This window comes from Suillus paluster (assembly GCF_016628075.1).
Source record: "Suillus paluster strain FC165 chromosome Unknown EDB91scaffold_76, whole genome shotgun sequence".
Taxonomy (NCBI): Eukaryota; Fungi; Basidiomycota; class Agaricomycetes; order Boletales; family Suillaceae; genus Suillus; species Suillus paluster.
In genome coordinates, this window is record NW_024537636.1 from 1 (window position 1) to 19904 (window position 19904).

Sequence of the window (19904 nt, forward strand, 5' to 3'; positions counted from 1 at the left end):
GAAATTCCATAAGGATACCAGCGGTTCTGTAATACCACGAGGGAAACGCCCACGGACCAGGTGCGGAGAAGGTTATCAGAGCACGCGGGATTCTATTGTGAGACGCTTGTGTAAATAAGTTGGTGATGAGGGCCATTTCGGATAATATTGGGTCGGGTGGTGGCGGACTTGTATATATAGCTTGCGATGTGCGTGCTTATAATTGTATTTAAATTTCGGAGTTGACCTGTTCATTTGATAAGTCATATGTAGGGTAGGAAATGATGTAGATAGGAACGCGACATACGTCTATGCAGTGACAGCATCGATGTCTCGCCAGTGCATGAGCTATAACGACACCAAGGGAACGACACCAACCCCCCAGATCTCCTAACGATTCCTTCTCAACTCTTCCACGCATGCTCCGCTTCTCGAGGAGCAAATCAAGGATGCAGAAGTTATACATCATGTGGGGATTCAAGAAGTCAGTTGGTGAAGTTTGGCGGCGACGTATATGGCGGAGATGGCCGGTGGGGTGGGATCATGATGGTGGGATTGGTTGATTGTACGGTGGGATTGGTTGGTGTTCAGTGTGGAATTGATTGATTGGTGTTACAGTCAGATACTAATCGAGCGTGCACAGCGCGCGCCGTTCAAATGCTCATACCTCAGACTCATGCGTCGCTATGAGCGATCCAGTATGCCTGTTTAGATACTTGAACAGCTGAGCAGCGTGTTTGATATGATTAGGGTGGGCTCTAAATTGGCAATGTGCTGCCGGTAGGAGAACGAGGTGGAGGACGCAGTACGAAGGAATCGGAAGGATCTGAAAAACAACCAGAACGACAAACTTTGTCTTGTAAGCAGTTTTCCAACGTTCTACAGCTCACCCACTTGTGCATATGCCATGCGGTTACTGAGTAATCATTGTTGAAAGGCATCAGCAAAGCATATGCATCAGATTCAGTGCGTATTCTGATTCATCTCCCGGTAAGCCGGGTATCAATACACTTGACTTTCAGGGCACGTGACTTCAGCGCGCGTCTCTGAACTTGATGCTTCTGCTAAGTTCCCAACAGATACTCATTGATTTTTGAGCAAACCGGCTCAAGATAGAATCTGGGCTCTTTACCTCGCTCTTGGACTTGTACTCGATGAAATGATATTCTACTTAAACCGTTAACGCTCAGAGTTGGAGCTGGATACCAGTAGAACCATGACTCATCACGTCAGCCTCCTCAAATAAAGACCCCCGCTGGCTTACTGTCTCTGTCATATTCCTTTCTTTTATCTCGCCCATCTCAATTCAACGCTTTTCGTAATTTAACAAATATTCACCATGACAGGTATCGACTTCACCGTCTTCAAAGGCTCCTCCAGCGGGAAGATTGTTCAGTCGACGACACACAGAGACGGTCTCAAGCCTGATGAGGTGCTCCTCAAAATCACCCACGCCGGTCTTTGCGGCACAGATCTTCACTATAAAACTTCTGACATCGTTCTCAGCCACGAGGGCATCGGTGTCGTGCAAGCGGTTGGCTCCCAGGTCACCACCTTCAAACAGTAAGTCACCTTTCCTCGAAAGCTGTAGAGTTAGACATTGATGTCGCAAGCAGAGGCGACCGTGCCGGCTGGGGATACTTGCACAACTCCTGCGGGCACTGTGACGAGTGCCTCAGTGGAAACGAAATATTCTGCCCAGAACGCGCGATGTACGCGTACGCTGATACAGACCAAGGCGGATTCGCCTCGCACGCTATCTGGAAGGCTGACTTCATCTTTCATATCCCCGATGCAATTTCTTCTTCAGATGCAGCTCCTCTGATGTGCGCCGGCGCCACCGTTTTCAACGCCATGCACCTCTATGGTATGTTACCCACCGATCGGGTAGGCATCATCGGCGTTGGCGGCCTCGGACATCTTGCTATTCAGTTCGCTGCGAAGATGGGCTGCCAGGTGGTGGTGTTCTCGGGGACAGATAGCAAGAAGGAAGAAGCGATGCAGCTCGGCGCGAGTGAGTTCTACGCGACGAAGGACGCGGAGAAGCTGCAGATAGGGGCACCCATCAAGCACCTCTTTGTCACATCGTCCCAGCAGCCTGACTGGAAGTCGTGCGTACCTTGTTTTATGACTATGTTACTTCATCGTTTAACAAGTTATAATCTCCAGTTACCTCCCTGTACTCGCGCCGCACGCCAAGATCTACCCGCTCACTGTGTCTAGTGATGCCCTCACCTTGCCGTACATGCAGCTCGTCAACAATGGCCTTACGCTCCAGGGTAGCATCTGTCCTTCGCGTGGAACGCATGTCAAGATGTTGAGGTTCGCAGCGCTTCACGGCATCAAGCCCATCGTCCAGGAATTCCCGTTGACCCGGACAGGCGTAGAAAAAATCGATGGAGAAGCTTGAGAAAGGAGAAGTAAGGTACCGTGCGGTCTTGGTCGCTGAAGCGTAACACTGTTGGCGGGTGAAGGAGTGACGGCGTCTATTACCATTTTCCCGGTTCCGCGTTGTGCACCTATGAAAGTGTGCAGTAAGCATCTTATCCACGTACGAGTCATAATTCAAATGTGGTTGTATTCCCCTCCGTGGTCGATGACCTGCATATTCTGCGGAGCACGAACACTTCGATGGGAACCTTGAACCATATCATTATCTGCGATGCCACATGGGCCGTGCACGAATAGATTTGAAGCGAATGAGCAGAAATACAACAGTATCAATATCGGTACGGTTATCTGTGGATACAGGTACTGTCAGGGTACAAGAAAACTCTTTGGAGATGTCTGTCCTTACAGCTACAATATCTCATGTCCTGATGTCCATCATGTTGGATATAGAAGCTATGTCTATCGCTCGTGCAATGATATCGTGATCCGCTGTGATTTTCTTGTATTCTCCGCTGCGTTGCTGCACTAGCAGGGTTGCGCTGAAAGGTTGTCCAAGGTGTCCAAGGTAACCAATCGCAATGCCCGTAGAGGAACCTCCGAATCAGCTGGACCGCTGTCTCTAGTAGGCTGGCGAGAAGACACGGGCAGACACGGCGTTTTGACCAATGCCTGGATATCATCTTCTTCGGAAAAAGACGGCTGCGTGCATGGCGTATCTTGGTATGAGGTGATGTCACAACTATTGAACTTGGATGATTTTCCGACCTAGCATAGGGACTAATGCCAGACTGAGCCACGAACACCTGTAAGAGCCGCCCGAGCGTATTTTGCTTCTTCTCGCCATAAAGAATAGAATTAGAAAGGTGAATGCCGATGCAAGATAACAGTAATTCAGAGGCAAGAGTCAAAACCAGAAATTGAAACCAACTTCGAAGCTAACTCGAAACGGCCGTACCCGGTGTATGTGTTCGGAACGTTCCAAGCAGATCCTCAACAACCCATTTGCCAACGTTCTTAGCTCACCTATCCATATCATGGCAGACCATGATGTCCCGGAAATCATTTCTACCTTCTTATAGTATTGAATAACGAGTCCGTGCCATGATTGACTACGAAAAATTTCACCAGCACTTCTCGTAAACTGCAACTTATCACAAACAATCACGTGTTTGACACACGGGTGAAACAAGGGTGTTGAAAGTAAGCAAGTACTAGTAAGTACTACTTACTTGAATCCACAATCGGTCACGGCCCATCAAAGTCACATTTCTTGAGTCGACTCTCGACCAAGTCTTGCTGATTACTAGTAACAATCGATTTTATGTGTTTCGCAGCAACTATCGGACCCTGACCATTGCTTGGATCGAGAGTCAATTGCCACAATTGATAGAGAACAGTCGATAACTTCTGGCACTGGCCCCATAGAATTCTTTGACTGTCTCCGTTCCGAGGATGACCAAAACGCAGAGTGGACAATGTAAATATATGGTGCCCTCCTAAAGTCAATCCACGTGAACGGTAACGCTTCCAAGTTTTAATTCTATGCACTCATCGTACTTTCGGCGATGCTGCACCCCAACACGGTAAGTAAGTACCACACATCTAGCAAATACATGATATAATATGTTTTGTGCACAGACAAAAACAGCAAGAACCCGTGGATGCACGAGCCCAAAGCATCATGATTTACAATGACTGTGCCACTGGTGAAACAATGGTTTGTATCTGCTCCCGATAGACCCATGAACTCCAAAAGTGGATCGTCCACCCGAACAGAGCATGGTGCCAGAACCCCTGTGGGTCTGTGGATGTTTGTAACAGCGGTTATATATGAAGGATTGTGCAAACAGTCGAGCATCACCAACATCTTTCGAGTTAACCATGCATCGCGCTCTACTAGTCGACGATATCGTTCGCGCTATCTTACAAAATGTTACGTCGTCAGCGACAGACGTCATAAACTTTGCAAGCACTTGCTCTGCGATCTCTTCTCCCGCCCTCGATACCCTCTGGTGCACACAGTCGAACTTGGGACCCCTCATTATGTGTCTGCCTCAAGACACCTGGAAAGTCGGAGATGATAATCTCATTGTGAGTCGTATTTGCCGTATGACAGGACACTGCTTACTATCCTCCCGTTTGCAGCACTTTTCCCGCGAGCCGCTACCTACAGAATGGCAGCGCGTCAGGATGAACGCATCAAGGATACGCAAGCTCGTTGGCAACCTCATTGGCCATTCCAAGTGCCCCCCAACACCGCATCGCCGCATCCTACAACGACTTTTCGCCCAGTTTCCGCCCACTTCGCTCTTCCCCAACCTTATCACATTGGATTTCGAAGTAGTGTTTGATCTTGCGGAGTTTAGTTCAAACTTCTTGCTACTTCGCCAGTTCCTCTCGCCCAGATTAGAAATGCTGGCCTTTTCCGTACCGTTAGGCCTCCCGGCGCATGAGGTAGGGCAATTGGTTGATGCCTTTCCGGTAGAAGCGTCCGGCCTGCGGCAATTGGTGATATCTGCCGATTACAGTGATTCGCCTTGCCACATCGACCTACCTCTCAACAAGTTGGCAAAGTTAATTCTCCTGGACGTAATCCGTGGTGTGTGCCTGACTGGGCATAGCATCGCTGATATCGGGCGCTTGCGTTCTCTACAAGTCCTGGCACTTACTTTGCATGAAGGATCCGGCGTTCTGCAGGACTCACGATCGACGGATACGCCAGTTGAATTGAGCGCCCTCAACCGCCTCGGGCTCGTTGCTGATCGCATGCAACTTTGCACATCCTTCCTTCTTCGCGTTATCACCCCACACTTATCAAGCATTGGCATCAAGTACACTAAATATGCTACACCGGCAGAAGTCGGAAAGTTTCGTACTATCCCTCCATGCGTCTTGCCAATCCTTTGAACTCGAAGAGATCTCTATTCAAAGCTATAATCGCCCCCTGTATCAGGACCTCAACCTCTATAGCCCACTTTCTTCCCACCTTTTCCGGCCCTTGCTTAAGTTTAGAGGGCTGAAGACTGCCAAGTTCATAGGCATAGGAAAATACTGTCTTGATGATGCTTTCATCGAGGATGCTGCAGTTGCTTGGCCAGATATTCACGATTTGCGGTTTGCCTCCAAGGAAACAGTCACATCCACGGTCACCTTCGCCGCCGTGCTTTCATTAGCCTCGCGATGTAGATCGCTGCGTGTCCTACATTTAACTTTCGACGCCACCCAAAGGCCGGCACTCCCCCATGGCAGGGAGAACGAAGACGCACCGGACGGAAACCAGCATTTTTGGCTCAAGCAAACAGCTCTCCGAAACCTGCAGGTCGGACACTCGAAGGTGTCGACAGCGGCACTTCCCGCGTTCGTCCTGGCTGTGGTATTTCCCAATCTAGTTGAGATCACCTCGTATCAAACGCCCGGTGTTTCCCATGATCTTCAGTGGCAGAAAGTAGCAACATCATTTCGACAACTGGTGAACCTTTGGAAGATCAATTTACACATGGCAGAATCGCTGCCAAAATTCGTACAGTCTATGTTGGAGGAAGACTTGCCGTCAGGATCATTGGAGGTCTCCGTGTAGTAAACCCACTCAGGATGTACTATTAATGTAAAAAAAGATATGGGTCCAATTGCTGCCTCTCAGCTTGTTAATGACGCTGACCATGACCGGAGGGAAGATGAGGAGTGGATCAGCGATGTGATACTGGCTGTCGTTACATGGTATGATATTGATAACTTGGTCGTAGTTTAGTACGGACCTAATTACACCGGCAGCTAGAGTCTTACTTCGTACGAACTCTGAAAGGAGCCAACACGAAGTAGCCAAGCACTCAGTTAGACTTGACAAACTCAAAATGATTTTGACTTTGTCTGGTATTCGGGTTCGGACTTGGTTGATTGCGAAACCCTTTAGATGGTTTCAACTTGGCACTTGGTGCAACTGTGGGGAACTAGTGCCGGTACTTAGTGCTATGTTCACATCATCATCATGATTGATATGTGGTGAACATATGATGTCGTTCCTAGATCAACGAGGGCATGTAGGAGAAAAGAAGACTCCGATCACTAACTTAGCCCGTCACGGTCTCCGTGATATAGTCACCGCATATAGTCAACCACCGAACTGCGTATCGTTTACGATAGATGGAAAGGAGGTAAAAGTAAATTTTGACTAAGAAAACACAATTAGCAAGCGTCCTGTAAAGGCTCTAAGGCGGTGGCGAGGATCTCTGATGAAGCATCACCAAGGGTAAAGGGTAATTCAGGGTCGAACCCAAATGCACCAGCGTCAAAAGTCTGCCAGATAGAATTTGGGTCGACAGCCGACTGAAGAACCGTAGTTGCGAATGTAATCAAGCCCCAGGAATGGTAGTTCAGAAGGAGGGAATGTAGTAGGTAGGCGGGGTGGTGAAAAGGGCTGAATATCCTTCTGGAGACCTGCGGTATCGTGTAGCGTCTGTATTATATTGTGATGGTTCATAATTGCCATTTGGAAGAGGACTGCTCTGCGAAGGAGACGGGCGCAAAGCACCTCCACGAGGCTCGGCGGAATGAGCGTCCCACTGGCGCATGGCCGAAAATACAACGGGGGTGTGAAGGTTGGGATGGCGATATGGTGATGAGACATGCAGGGGTGCTATATTCGGGCGTTTCTTGTCGCTGGATATAGACGACGTTGGGGTACTGTGTATCATGGTATCGGGGGCGGGTAAGAGGTGTCCAGAGGATATGACGCTATAATTCTCGCTCTCTGCATGGTGCGTTGGTAATGAAGGGGACGGACCAACAAGTGGAGGCGCATTTCTAGGAACGGGAACCAAGGCAGGGTGCTGTCCGCCACCGTTCGCATCACCACAAATGTACAAAGCGAGCTCGCTGTTAACAAATTGAAGTACTTCTTCAGCAGAAGGCCGATCGATGGGTGACTTAGACCAGCAACGAGTCATTAAGTTCCAGCACTGGTCGGTGACACAACGGTTGTCTGGACGGGGATGTATTTCTCCTTCAATCACTTTTAGCAAGATCGCGGTGTCATTCGTCAAGTGTTGCCAAGGGACACTTCCAGTCAAAACCTGTAGGGCGAATTAGTAAGCTGCATTAATAAAAGGAAACGGCTTACATACTTGAAGCATGATGCTACCAAAGGAGTACATGTCACTCTGAGTGGTGATCGCAGAAGCTGAGTCTTCCCCAGAAAGAAGCTCAGGAGCTGTCCACCGCATTGCTCCTGGATGACAGCTCATCTTCGCGAGATACGTCATACCGGGCGATTTTGTTAAGGTTCCCGAAAGGCCAAAATCTGCAAGATATGCAGTTCCATCGCTACTGATGAGGACATTGGTCTTGCAGTTGATCGTTAGTATGGTGGATAGAACAAATGAGTGACCTTACACCAGTGAGGTCTCCGTGAACGACTGGATTAAAGAACGTCTGTCCGTCTACAGTGAAGGTAAACGTATGGACTGAGGGAGATGGTTATTTATGCTTGCTATGTGCATGGCTGTGTTCACTCACGATAAATGAGGCCAGCGACTATGTCACGGAGCTTTGGCACGAAACGATGAGCTCGGGGGCGTAGACCGGGAGCATGCTTGGAGTTCTCACCAGAAGAAGGCGATCATGCAGTGTGAGGGTCTCGTTGTTCTCGTTGAGGAACGACGTCAGAGTGCCGTTGACTATCCACGGAGCCACCAGAGCCACAGAGGAGCCAAAATCTCCAGTAGTACCCATGAACTTCAAAATATTAGAATGTTGCAACCTCTTCCAAATCCCGAGTTCTCTTCGAAACACCTAAGAAAGCTGAATCAAATCCGTCTGTTCCATGCCATAGAGCATTACCTCAGCACTGAAGAATTGCGGTCGAATTGCTTTGACAGCGACCTGCGCCCGAGTGGTATGTTAGTGAACATGGAAAAACAGTAAAATCCACGAACGTCTACATTTCCCTCTGGACCATGGTATATACATTTATAAATATTTCCGTATGCACCGCCGGCAACGGGGTCTTGGCCACATCGGGTGATAAGCCCAGTTAAGTCTGGGATGAGGATTGGAGGGATTTGCTGAGTGGATGGAGCGGCATTGGGAGTGGCAAGTAGGGATGATTGATGTGTGAGAGGACAGGGTAATCTTCGCAGATCGGCCGTCGAGAGACCGCGAACCGTAGGGTTTGTTCCAAAACTTGGCGCGGGAATGGCTGACTGCGGCCAGGGTTTCTGAGATGCTCTACCGTGCTGCAGAACTCGACCAGCAGTAGCGGGCAATCTATTACTAGCATGCATGTAAATGGGAGGCTTCAACAACACGCTGACATTACTCACGGATGCGATAGGTTTTTTAGTTCTGGGAAGATAGGCAGTCTCTGTGCTGATCGCTTACTCCCAGGTATCACGTATGGATGTTGCGCGGCCGGACGAGGAGGGCCGTGACGGCGCTGTGCATTAAAATTGCTCGTACTGAATATGTCCGGAGGGAAAGCCTGAGTGGAGCGTGGTTGCGCGTCCATCTCCCACTGCATGCGTAAGATGGTCGTTGTCACGTCCTGCCAGTCAGAGTGGTACTTGTTTTAGCGATTGGAAACGCAGTGCATGTGGCCTCGAGGTTTAGTCTCCCGTAGTCAGACCTTTAAGAAAGAAAGAGTACTGACTGACAGTCGTTCTCTTCTTTATCAAGGTCTGCTAGTTTTGGAAGTTTGAGTCAGGGTCACCGCTTAACGAAAAAGAAAATAAAGCCGTGCCGGGAATATGACCACCACCGTGCCGGTCTATCTTCAGCACTGCATGTCAATAGACACGCGCTTCTTGACCGGTTACTTATTCCGTCGCGCCAACTACGGTGTAAGTATCCCGCTCTTGACTGTGCTCGAAACCTTTTGACATGGCGCAGAGGAAGTGGCAAATGCATCGAGTTACACGGGCATCGCCCAACAGTTGTTGAGGTCCCGTATACACAGGGCAAAGTTTTCTCCTCATTAGACATTCAACTCCACTTGATATTGTTCAAAGGAATGCTTCAGCGAGAGAGAAACGAAGGGCAAATCCATTGCACTCGAAAGATTGTACTCACCGCAGGCAGCTCACGGCCTCCAAAGAGTGATGTTACTAATCCGTCACAGCAACTCAGGCTCAGCCATCTTCGCAATCACAGGCTACTGTCTCCAATTCGCCTACTACGCCTCCTGTCAGCCATACTACCGCAGCTACAATGTTGAAAAGCTCGCGCCCTGAATCCTGATGTAATGATAAGACAGGCTGACACAACGCTGGGAAAAATATAATGAGGCAGTGCGACTCTGATGCAAACCAATGCGAAGCGCACTGCACTAATTCCATCAAGCAGTTGATGCATCATAGTTTTGGATACATGATCGAGCTCAAGTAGCGGTGCCTTGTAAATGGAATGTATGGCGGATTGCATGCCTCGGCCCTCGTACATATTGTCACCAACGAAAGTTACGAAAATTGAGCTCGGCGGCGGTATCGCCCTTCGGGAGATGTAGGTATCTCTCGATAGCCAAGAAAAAGATTCCTGTTCCAAAGGATGTTCTCGGTCCAGGCGTTACGGGCTCGTTGTGCGATGTGGAATGAAGAAGAGCCTCAGCGACGACAATGTTGGCACATATATTGCGCATAGACAGAGCTTCGAGTGATTCCTTCACGACACCTGCATGTTTCGCGTCAATTCGAGTGACGCAGTAGTATTGAAGTCAAGAATGTACTCGAGAACAGCTCGATGATATTGAGGGCAAGATATACTACCAGCGAGTACCTGGGGGGAGCATTAATTATGCCACACCAGTGTGGCACAGTACAAGCTCGTTCTAAGAAGGTGCGGGATTTGCCGAGCTGGACCCGCCTTCGCCTTCCACCTGCGAACGGACATCGAGGACGACTCGATGATATCGAGTGCGAGATATAATATTACTATATATGTAGCTTTCTCGTGACGGGACTGTATCTTGCGCGCCTCTCCGGTGCATCAGATGCAGCCCAACAGTTCATGATTACGAACCCGAAGACTATGGATCAACCAAGGGTGTCGCGGCGCACCCTTGGGGAGGTATGTATTCAATATCTTACATCATATAGTTTCGTACTTCAGGGTCCCTTTGTTCCGACCACAAAGTCTCGCATTCCTACAAACCCTTGGAAGCCATTGTGTCCGCCGCCTCTACAAGCTTCTTCTCGATGCCAGGCTCGCGCGAAGAGTGCCCTGCATCTGGAATGATGTGCAGAGTAATTTCTGGCCAAGCGCGTTTCAGTGCCCACGCAGTGGTCGCCTGGGAGTGCATGCGTGTCAGTACGGGTGTTTCTAGAGGTATCAAAAATCGGCATACGGGACATACGACATCGTATCTTCCTTGAACCACGATAGTTGGAATGTGACGGCTAAGGGCCATGAGAAGGGACCAAGGACGGGTGGAAATTTCACACACATCTTATCGATTTCCTGCTTTTCGAGCAGTTGGCCATCGCGCATGAAGCCCTGCATAGTTATCGCGGTAAAGTATAATCAAACCAACTGTCTGAGAGACAAACCTCATTGATGAAATAGTGGTTTTCAATCCGCGCAAATGCACTGAACGTCGACTCAGCAGAAAATTGAACCCGCCACGAATTCACGTACGTTGCAAAGCCATCTTCCTCCGCGTGGGCGATAGCCGCTGCGTCCACAATCAACCTTGATGTAGCCATCCTTGAAACATGGTATCAACACCAGGCATAGGTTCAACGGAGGGAATCATTCACTTACTCCCACTTCGCCCAGGCCTTTGCAGCGGCTAGACTGATCTTTGCATCCGAAGAGTTCAAGCGGCTGTGATACGCCTTCATCATGTCATGCCGTTCAGCCTCTGGAATCGGAGCTAGGTATTCGTCCCTGTACGATTGGGTCACCCCCCGCAATGAAGGCTCGTTATTACTATGTCAAATTTACCATTGTTCGGGGAAGAGATGGGAAGCGCCATCTTGATAGAAGAATCGTAGTTCGCTGGAAGGGGTGGAGCTATTGGTATGCTCTAATTTGAGTTATTAAGTGACTCGTACCTTGGTCTTAGGGTGAATATTCCGCTTCGTAAGAATTGGTAGTTTAGAATCGCCCGATGTGTCCAAGATCATCGAAACTCACCGGAGAACGAGCGATTTGACTCGGTCTGGATGGGTCTGTGTAACGAATCAACTGCTTAGACGAAACATTTAATAGAAGAAAGTCGATCGCAAACCTCTGCATATGCAAGGGAGAGCGTAGAGCCCTGCACATCTGCGTCAGTGGTGAAGTCTAGAAGTAGAGAGAAGTGGCACGAACCCAGCTACCACCAAATACGTGCCATTTCGCAACACCTAGCTTCTGCCGAAGAGCCTCGATGTCTTTCACGAGGTCCCACGTAGTGTTGTTCTCCAATTCCGCGCTCCTACATAATTTTATGCATGTGCGATGGCAAGGAATCGATAGGACTTACGGGATGGACTTTCCTGCACCCCGTTGATCAAACAGGACAATCTATGGCATCGAGAAAGTATAATTCATATGACGATACGAAGATGCGCAACACCACACGACTGTTACTTGCCTTGTATTTCTCAGGATTAAAGAATTGCCTATCCTTCGCATCTGTCCCTCCCCCCGGACCGCCGTGGAGAAAGACGACTAATCAACAGTTAATAACCTAGATCTGAACTGCATAGAACATCGGAACATGTACCTGGATCGCCTTCCTTGTTCCCACTCACCTCATAACTTCTCAACGATTACCATCAATGTTACGACAAATGATCATAAGACATACTAAAGTTTATGTTTCTCTGAATTCACACCCGGGAAAAAACCAGACTCGTAGGGCTTGATGGGAGAATACATTGCTGCAGGTTTCAAGGGAGTGGTGGACGAAGACGTAGGCCGTGAAAACAAGTTGGAAGATAGAGCTATCCTTATAATCAGCCTGAGAGTCCTGGGAGTTGATAAGATAGATTGACGCCTTTCCAGAACCCTGCAACACCTGATCATGAGGCCACGAGGAAAAGAAAACCACGCGAATCTGCTCACTAAGTACTTGGCACAAGCGCTCTCGACTAGTACTTGACGCTCCCGAAAAAGCTCGGAGCGGCGATCACTAAAACTAATTTTATGATAAGTTAATATCACGAAACGATGCCTAGCTATGGTCAAGTTAATGACCGTCATCAAAGATACCTAGGATACCCCAGAACAGCTCTCATTGACGCCTACAATGTCGATCCACGTCCCACTCCCACTCCCAACTCAACCTGAGGCTTCGCCCCCTCCAGCTCTTTCCGAAAAGGAACAGACTTTATACGACCTTGTCCTTGAACACTTCTCTGCCGCAGGATATACACTTCCAGATGTCGCCCAGGAGAAGGCTGCACTGACAATGGATGAAAAGTTTTGGCTGGTCGGTGCACCTTCTCATCACCCTCTTTCGATTTGCGCATTGGTTGACCCGCGTTATATTGACTAACAGTCGTATGAATGTCTTCTGAGATATCTACGGGCTACAAAGTGGGATGCGGATGAGGCTATCAAACGCTTGGAAGACACGCTCAAGTGGAGACGTGAATTCGGGATTTACGACCAGATTACTCCCGAACACGTCGAACCAGAGGTATGAGGAAGCGAATTCTTACAAGTTCATCCATTCAATACAACTTATTTGAAGGCAACGACTGGCAAAGAATTCATCTTTGGCTACGATACTCATGGTCGACCTGCTCTCTATATGTGCCCCTCAAAGCAGAATACTGAGGAGTCACCCCGTCAAATCCATTATACTTTCTGGATGCTCGAACGCGCCATCGACCTTATGGGTCCAGGTGTCGAGTAAGTGTCCTTCTACGCGCTACATGGTTTTTGGATTTATTTCGGCGCTATCTAGGACCCTTGCGTTGATGATAGATTATGCAGACAAAGCCAAAAACCCATCAATCAGCACGGCCCGTACAGTGCTCAATATTCTCCAGACACACTATCCAGAACGCCTCGGCCTCGCGCTAATTGCACATCTTCCGTGGCTTTTGCACGCATTCTATAAACTAATCACGCCGTTCATTGATCCCCTCACTCGACTGAAAATGGTCTTCAACCCTGTCATCAACGAAAATGGTCTTTTTCGGACGGCTATGGACGCTGAAGCCTGGAATGCCGGCAGTGTATCACGGGTATTCGAGCCGGAGCAGCTTGTGCAAGAGAGTTGGAATGGCACCCAGCCGTTTAAGTATTCCCATGCCGTGTATTGGGAAGCGCTTGTGAAGCTATGCGCTGAGAGGCGGTCTCTGATGGTCGCGGCGTGGCATCGCATTGGAGGGAAGGTTGGTACTAAGGAGTGGGAAGTGAAGGTTGCTGTCAGGGACAAGACGATGAACGCGCAGGTGGATGCGGAGAAGACAGATAATGACCAGCTTCAGTCATGAGGGAGCAGTCAACCACTCATTTACCTGTTTGCCTGTTTTACATGATGCGATTGTCGACTGAATCTATACCAAGTTTCGATGGAAGGTTGGTTGAAGATGTAAATATGCCAAGATAACAAGTTGGAAAAGCTATCCTTGTAATTTGCTTACAACTCCTGGGCGTTATGTAAGTAAGATTGGTAACTGGTCGAAGACCCTGCAACATTTGATCATAAGGTCATCTGTGCATGAGAAAAAGAAGATCCGCTTGAAAAAGAAGGAACAGCTGTCTCATTTATTTAATTTCAAGGTCTGACTACGGAGACTAGAACTTGACCCACGCGAATCTGCTCTCGATTGTTCTCGACTGTGAGTGCTTGGCGCTTGAGGCTGGCCTTGAGCTTGAGGCTCCCGAACAAGCTCGCGATCACACGAGCTAATGTCTAAAATCACAAACACGATGCCTGGGTAGCTTCAAGTTAGTCGCCCACCACCAAAGATACTGCTAGGCTAGCTCTGTTGGACGCCTGCGATGTCGATTCACGTCCCAGTCCCAGTCCCGACACACCCAGAGCAGGCTTCACCTCCAGCACTTTCCGAGAAGGAGCAAACTTTATATGACCTTGTCCTCGAGCACTTCTCTGCTGCAGAATATAGGCTTCCAGGTATCACCCAAAAGAAATCGGCACTGATGGTGGATGAAAAGTTTTGGCTGGTCGGGCACCTTCTCATCACACTTTTAATGCATTTGTCTGACCTGTCTTTATCTTGGTCAACAGTCATATGAATGTCTTCTCAGATATTTACGTGCTACGAAGTGGGATGCGAATGAGGCCATCAAACGTTTGGAAGACACGCTCAAGTGGAGACGCGATTTCGGGATTTACGACAAAATCACTCCTGAACATGTCGAACCAGAGGTGCGAGGAACCCAATTTTTGCAAGTTCACCCGTTCATTAATAGTGATGAAGGGGACGACAGGCAAAGAGTTTCTCTTTGGCTACGATACTCACGGTCGACCTGCCCTCTATATGTGCCCTTCAAAGCGGAATACCGAGGAGTCACCCCGTCAAATCCATTACGTCGTCTGGATACTCGAACGCGCTATCGACCTTATGGGTCCAGGTGTTGAGTAAGTGCTGTCCTACGCCATGCATGTCGGAACTTATTTAGCGTTATATAGGACTCTTGCGCTGATGATAAATTATGCAGACAAGTCCAAAAACCTACCAATTGGTACGACCCGCACAGTGATCAACATCCTGCAGACACACTATCCAGAACGCCTCGGCCTGGCGCTCATTGCACATCTTCCATGGCTTTTGCACGCGTTCTATAAACTGATCACGTCATTCATTGATCCCCTCACTCGGCTGAAGATAGTCTTCAACCCTGTCATCAACGAGAACGGTCTTTTTCGCGCAGCCGCGGATGCTGAAGCCTGGAGCGCCGACAGTGCATCAACCTCACGGGTATTCGAGCCGGGCCAGCTTGTGCAGGAGGGTTGGAACGGCTCCCAGCCGTTTACGTATTCCCATGCCGTCTACTGGGAAGCACTAGTGAAGCTATGTGAGGAGAGGCGCTCCAGGATGGTTGCGGCGTGGCATCGCATTGGGGGAAAGGTTGGTACTAAAGAGTGGGAAGTTAAGGTTGCAGTCAGGGACGAGACGATGAACACGTGACGGAGAATGGAGAGCTTTGATCATGAGGGAGGGGTTAACCATTCATTGCTTATTTGCTTGATTTACTGACGCGCTGATGCCAACTGAATCTATATAAGTTTCTGTGGAGGGTTGGACGCCAGGACCACAAGTTAGAATAGAGTTATCCTTTTAGTCGCCTTCAAAACTGCTGGGAGTTGATAAGATTGGTCGATCGAAGCCTTTGACCATACATACACTTGATAATGTGACATATTTAAATGGAAATTCGAATGGAAAAACCTGGAAAACCTCGCAAATCTGCCCACATAAGCGTGCAACAGGGACGTGATGGTGCCAATGGGAATTCCCGGCTCTACCTTGCTTTATGCTCCCGAAAAGGATTTGGATCACAATAACTAACGTGTACATACATAATATGAAACTAGGACACCCGAGGAGAGCTCTGTTCAACGACTGCAATGCCGATTTACGTCCCCCTCCCTGTCCCGGCTCACCTACATGAGGCTGCACCACCTTCAGCACTTGCCGAGAAGCAGCAGATTTTATATGATCGTGTCCTTGAGCATTTCTCTGCCGCAGACTATACCCTTCGAGATATCGACCAGGAGAAGGCTGCACTGACAGTGGAAGAAAAGTTTTGGTTGGTCGGTGCAACTTCTCATCGCACTCTTCGATTTTGTGCATTTGGTTGACCCGCGCTGCCTTGTCCAATGGTGACTAACAGTCATACGAATGTCTTCTGAGATATCTACGTGCGACCAACTGGGATACAAATGCGGCCATCAAGCGCTTGGAAGATACTCTCAAGTGGAGACGTGATTTCGGGATCTATGACAAAATCACTGCTGAACATGTCGAACCAGAGGTACGAGGAAGCAAATTTTTTCAAGTTCAAACGCTCACGTTTAATGCAAATGATTAAGGCAACGATCGGCAAAGGGTTTATCTTCGGCTACGACACTCACGGTCGACCTGCCGCCTATGTGAGCCCTTCGAAGATGAGTGTCGAAGAGTCACCCCGTACAGCTCAGTACATTATCTGGATGCTCGAACGCTCCATTGATCTTATGGGACCAGGTGTTGAGTAAATACCTTTTACATATTCCATTTTTCGGAACCTGAGTCGCGCTATCTAGGACCCTTGCGATACTGGCAGATTATGCAGACAACACCGGGAACCCATCATTTGGCCTGGTCCGCACAGTGCTCGATATCATTCAAACGCACTATCCAGAACGCCTCGGCCTTGCGCTGGTTGCACATCTTCCCTGGTTTTTGAATGCATTTTTCAAATTAATCATGCCTTTCATGGATTCTTTCACTCGGCAAAAGTTGGTCTTCAATCCTGTCATCAACGAGAATGGAGTCTTCCGGACGGTTGCGGATACTGAAGCTTGGAGTGCTGGCAGTGCCACATCACGGGTATTCGAGCCGGAGCAGCTTATCCAGGAGGGTTGGAATGGCTCCCAGCAGTTTGTATATTCCCATGCCATGTATTGGGAAGCGCTCGTGAAGCTCTGTGAGGAGAGGCGCTCCAGGATGGTCGCGATGTGGCATCGCATTGGGGGAGAAGTTGGTACCAAGGAATGGGACGTGAAGGTTGCTATCAGAGAAGACAATGCGGACACGCAGAAGGATGTGGATGAAGTGCTGATGGAGAATGACCAGCTTTAGTTGTGAGGCCTCGAGGGAGCAGTCGCGCATTCATCGCCTATTTATTTTTGTCTACTAACGGGCTGGCGTCTACTCTACGATACACACGTGTACTTGGCTGTTTTACAATGTACATAGACATGCTCGTAAAACCAAGTTGTTGTTCTGTGGCACCGGTCTGTCGGAGAATGGTCATAACTAAGACCAAATTGGCAAGGTGTTGAAGGCCCATGGTGTTCCTAGCCATTCCAACTCACTGGCTCAGTTCATGGTTGTGCCATTACCCTGTCCCAATGGCAATATAGTAATACAGACGATCAACGAACAAGTACACGCAAACCGACGAACAACAAGAATTTCACGCACATCAGTGGTTTTCGAGAATCAACCGGCAGACAACAGTGAAGAAACGCCGAGCGCAGGGCTGGGATGGTGGTTTCCGGTCGTCAGGAAGTTCTGGGAGCTGATTTTCGATCTCCTTGTGCAGGGTAGAAGGTGGGTTGAATCTTCGCCGGGTCTTCTGAGATGTCGCTGGGAGAGGGAAACACAGTGACCGACTCGGAGCCATCTGAATATTTACCGGACATGGTTTAAGGTGGCTAGCGGTGTCGTTGAACAAAGATTGTGAAGCTGCCGCGAAGAGCGGGATATCTGGCTCAGCGTTGATCAAGATTGTTGAGATTCGAAGCGAGGGGTTTTACAGCTCCATCTGTGGTGACCATACCAGGAATCACGCTGGCATTGCTTTGAGCAATACCGCACAACCTCACATCGCGCGCATTGCATAAGCTGAATGTCTTCCGCAGTACCAACACTGATTTTGGAGATAAGTTGTCCGATCAGCAGGAACGAAACAACGAAGTCTGTGACTGACTCGTAGGATCCTAAGCCTTCTGATTTGGCGATGGCCGCCTCATCATTTCCTCCCTGGATCTGAGTTTGACATATAATTGTATCTTCATCTCGAGCGCGGACCAGCACTCCCAGATGGTTTCGTCCTGTCTCGCGATCGATTGGAGAGCATTAGACCAGGTGTCCACATGTTTGTAGGCGTAGGTCAAGATTGTGTCGTGAACAAGGTATTCATATAATATCAGAAGAAAAGTCGTGATGATATTTTTATTAAGATCCTCCTCCAGTGGTCTCAAAGGACACATAGTTGTTTCAAAGGCATGTGAGCGGAGAGCTTGACGTAGCACTGAGATAGTGACATTGGCATGTTCACAGAGAACAGTGAGGTATCCCAAACTGCATGGGAGTGGTTATTCGAGGGTATGATGCATATGCCCTGTGGAATAAAGTAGCAGCCGGATAACACGGCAAGTTGAGAAGATTTCTTTGATGGATTATCGGTGGATGTATTCTTCCCGCATTGCATTGCTGTGCTCGCTCATTTCCATCATAAATCTAACACAGTAAGAAAGCAAATATTACTGCAATCAGCTCCATTGACGTTGGTAGTCTTGATACTATATCAGGGTCTTGGGCCATTGCTCGTATGAACTTGAGTCTTGACATACTTCAGAGCTGTGGAAGCGACAGCGCCGGTGTCACGTGATACTTTGAGTACCATGGTCATAAAAGCTTCGTCGTGCATGCACCCTATAGCCAAAATGGGGAGCATAAGTTCAAGCGGAGTGCACCTGAGTGTCACCATTAATCTTACTAATTAGTAATTGTATCACACGCCCCATCCTGTTACTAATTAGTAACAGATAGTATAATTCCCCTATACCAGCAATAATATTAGCAAACCAGCAGTCCCTTAGCAAAATCAAAGCAGCAGGCTTATTTAATGCGGCTGCCTTACAGTGCCTTACTACCCAAATAGGTATGAGCGGAAATGTCCGGATAGCGGCACTGATTTCCCGACACTACGTTGCGCTTTCTCACGACTATGTTCTTAGCCGTGCTCGTTGTGCTCAACGTTGAGCTCCCACATGTCGCTCATTTTCTACTCGATTTTCACCAGACGTTCTCTATCCTATTTGTCTACGCTACCGGCATGGTATTACCTGCTCCACGACCTCTCAATATTACTGGATTGTCTAACTAATACTGTCCGACTTCCCATGACATATCCTCGTGGTCTGTCCTTGTTCTCACACTCCCTTGGTCCCGACCACCATGTCCAACCGCAAATGCAAGTTGAATTCTACCTTTGGCACCATTCACGAAACGATCATCACAGATACTGGCACCTTAAGAACATCGAGAGCCAATCTCAGCAAAGTCCGTGTGGATAGACTCGCACTTGAACGTGAAAACTTGGGGAGTCACCGAGGTATGTAATCCGTCTTTCTTACATTTTGAATACTCACAACAGACAGAAGAGCTCAGTGCTGCCACGTGAGAAGTCCTGGCCGAGGCCGCCATCTATGCAAACAAGTACCCAGACGATGTCGGCGACTCGATTATGGACTTCGGTGGTGTTATTGGTGCAGGAGTGGCTATGGATGGTGATGTCGTTGATAGCGATGACTCAACAGAGGAGAACGAGGGTAGCGAGACACAATCTCTGGCCGCTGGCTATGACCGGCATGCAGGTAGTGCTGCAAGAATGCAAATATTCAATAGGTATGTTTACCCGCATCTGTATTTTCTTATTTTCTTACGAACTAATTCTTTGTAGCATTCAAGGTAGACGCCATCATCGACGTGCACCCCTGCAGCTGCCTCATGCGCAATCGCGCAATGCATTCTGCATGGCAGGATCAAATGCCGTCACTTGCTCGGGCGTTTTTACTGTGGAAGGAGAATCCTTGTTTACTGTCCGCTCAAGCCCCAACAACTTCATTTCACGTCACCATGGTTGAT

At 48.6% G+C, this 19904-nt stretch overlaps 9 protein-coding genes across 9 annotated transcripts; 5 read left to right on the plus strand and 4 right to left on the minus strand.

Annotated features, from left to right (window-relative positions):
* Positions 1-949, minus strand: EDB91DRAFT_1158986 (uncharacterized protein). Its single transcript, XM_041319724.1, has 5 exons — positions 874-949; positions 647-829; positions 403-437; positions 287-355; positions 1-226 (listed from the first exon to the last, which is right to left on the minus strand). Exons 1-3 carry the CDS (start codon positions 886-888, stop codon positions 423-425), a joined length of 213 nt encoding a protein of 70 aa, XP_041172687.1. The 5' UTR covers positions 889-949; the 3' UTR covers positions 1-226; positions 287-355; positions 403-422.
* Positions 950-1078: 129 nt separating this feature from the next.
* EDB91DRAFT_1158990 (chaperonin 10-like protein) lies at positions 1079-2584 on the plus strand. The gene is given in 4 exon segments (XM_041319725.1): positions 1079-1542; positions 1596-2090; positions 2149-2362; positions 2382-2584. The coding sequence occupies 4 exon segments, from the start codon at positions 1319-1321 to the stop codon at positions 2433-2435; spliced, it is 987 nt and encodes a 328-aa protein (XP_041172688.1). The 5' UTR covers positions 1079-1318; the 3' UTR covers positions 2436-2584.
* Positions 2585-2649: 65 nt separating this feature from the next.
* On the minus strand, positions 2650-3162 carry EDB91DRAFT_805441 (uncharacterized protein). Its single transcript, XM_041328454.1, has one exon. It carries the CDS (start codon positions 3048-3050, stop codon positions 2715-2717), a length of 336 nt encoding a protein of 111 aa, XP_041172689.1. The 5' UTR covers positions 3051-3162; the 3' UTR covers positions 2650-2714.
* A 1089-nt stretch (positions 3163-4251) lies between these two features.
* On the plus strand, positions 4252-6010 carry EDB91DRAFT_1338973 (uncharacterized protein; the record flags this gene model as incomplete). The annotated part of the gene is made up of 3 exons (XM_041325643.1): positions 4252-4461; positions 4516-5237; positions 5302-6010. 3 exons carry the CDS (start codon positions 4252-4254, stop codon positions 5945-5947), a joined length of 1578 nt encoding a protein of 525 aa, XP_041172690.1. The 3' UTR covers positions 5948-6010.
* A 631-nt stretch (positions 6011-6641) lies between these two features.
* EDB91DRAFT_805476 (kinase-like domain-containing protein) lies at positions 6642-8976 on the minus strand. Its single transcript, XM_041328455.1, has 8 exons — positions 8688-8976; positions 8301-8631; positions 8206-8247; positions 7972-8157; positions 7882-7912; positions 7759-7829; positions 7491-7709; positions 6642-7439 (listed from the first exon to the last, which is right to left on the minus strand). Exons 1-8 carry the CDS (start codon positions 8882-8884, stop codon positions 6741-6743), a joined length of 1776 nt encoding a protein of 591 aa, XP_041172691.1. The 5' UTR covers positions 8885-8976; the 3' UTR covers positions 6642-6740.
* A 1320-nt stretch (positions 8977-10296) lies between these two features.
* EDB91DRAFT_1311053 (Alpha/Beta hydrolase protein) lies at positions 10297-12222 on the minus strand (the record flags this gene model as incomplete). Its single annotated transcript, XM_041325102.1, has 15 exons — positions 10297-10645; positions 10703-10754; positions 10802-10851; positions 10905-10944; positions 10993-11061; positions 11119-11244; positions 11302-11355; positions 11412-11435; positions 11494-11528; positions 11588-11617; positions 11671-11776; positions 11825-11865; positions 11918-12012; positions 12068-12102; positions 12152-12222. 15 exons carry the CDS (start codon positions 12220-12222, stop codon positions 10502-10504), a joined length of 972 nt encoding a protein of 323 aa, XP_041172692.1. The 3' UTR covers positions 10297-10501.
* Positions 12223-12592: 370 nt separating this feature from the next.
* Positions 12593-13790, plus strand: EDB91DRAFT_1227883 (CRAL-TRIO domain-containing protein; the record flags this gene model as incomplete). The annotated part of the gene is made up of 4 exons (XM_041321009.1): positions 12593-12775; positions 12845-12985; positions 13040-13200; positions 13256-13790. The coding sequence occupies 4 exons, from the start codon at positions 12593-12595 to the stop codon at positions 13788-13790; spliced, it is 1020 nt and encodes a 339-aa protein (XP_041172693.1).
* A 276-nt stretch (positions 13791-14066) lies between these two features.
* Positions 14067-15695, plus strand: EDB91DRAFT_1349792 (CRAL-TRIO domain-containing protein). Its single transcript, XM_041326033.1, has 4 exons — positions 14067-14484; positions 14549-14689; positions 14742-14902; positions 14954-15695. Exons 1-4 carry the CDS (start codon positions 14302-14304, stop codon positions 15450-15452), a joined length of 984 nt encoding a protein of 327 aa, XP_041172694.1. The 5' UTR covers positions 14067-14301; the 3' UTR covers positions 15453-15695.
* Positions 15696-15790: 95 nt separating this feature from the next.
* EDB91DRAFT_805774 (CRAL TRIO domain-containing protein) lies at positions 15791-17232 on the plus strand. Its single transcript, XM_041328457.1, has 4 exons — positions 15791-16078; positions 16159-16299; positions 16358-16518; positions 16571-17232. Exons 1-4 carry the CDS (start codon positions 15893-15895, stop codon positions 17106-17108), a joined length of 1026 nt encoding a protein of 341 aa, XP_041172695.1. The 5' UTR covers positions 15791-15892; the 3' UTR covers positions 17109-17232.
* Positions 17233-19904: the final 2672 nt, after the last annotated feature.

Bases quoted from the DNA above. Each gene is read 5' to 3' on its own strand.
- EDB91DRAFT_1158990 (XM_041319725.1), top strand. From the start codon at position 1,319: ATGACAGGTATCGACTTCACCGTCTTCAAAGGCTCCTCCAGCGGGAAG. The intron at 1,543-1,595 runs GTAAGTCACCTT...TGTCGCAAGCAG, and splicing joins CAGGTCACCACCTTCAAACA to AGGCGACCGTGCCGGCTGGG. The intron at 2,091-2,148 runs GTGCGTACCTTG...TATAATCTCCAG, and splicing joins CAGCAGCCTGACTGGAAGTC to TTACCTCCCTGTACTCGCGC.
- EDB91DRAFT_805441 (XM_041328454.1), bottom strand. From the start codon at position 3,050: ATGATATCCAGGCATTGGTCAAAACGCCGTGTCTGCCCGTGTCTTCTC.
- EDB91DRAFT_805476 (XM_041328455.1), bottom strand. From the start codon at position 8,884: ATGCAGTGGGAGATGGACGCGCAACCACGCTCCACTCAGGCTTTCCCT. The intron at 7,830-7,881 runs GTGAGTGAACAC...CATCTCCCTCAG, and splicing joins AGTCGCTGGCCTCATTTATC to TCCATACGTTTACCTTCACT. The intron at 7,440-7,490 runs GTATGTAAGCCG...TTCGCCCTACAG, and splicing joins TTGGTAGCATCATGCTTCAA to GTTTTGACTGGAAGTGTCCC.
- EDB91DRAFT_1349792 (XM_041326033.1), top strand. From the start codon at position 14,302: ATGTCGATTCACGTCCCAGTCCCAGTCCCGACACACCCAGAGCAGGCT. The intron at 14,690-14,741 runs GTGCGAGGAACC...ATAGTGATGAAG, and splicing joins CTGAACATGTCGAACCAGAG to GGGACGACAGGCAAAGAGTT. The intron at 14,903-14,953 runs GTAAGTGCTGTC...AGCGTTATATAG, and splicing joins CTTATGGGTCCAGGTGTTGA to GACTCTTGCGCTGATGATAA.
- EDB91DRAFT_805774 (XM_041328457.1), top strand. From the start codon at position 15,893: ATGCCGATTTACGTCCCCCTCCCTGTCCCGGCTCACCTACATGAGGCT. The intron at 16,079-16,158 runs GTCGGTGCAACT...GGTGACTAACAG, and splicing joins TGGAAGAAAAGTTTTGGTTG to TCATACGAATGTCTTCTGAG. The intron at 16,300-16,357 runs GTACGAGGAAGC...CAAATGATTAAG, and splicing joins CTGAACATGTCGAACCAGAG to GCAACGATCGGCAAAGGGTT.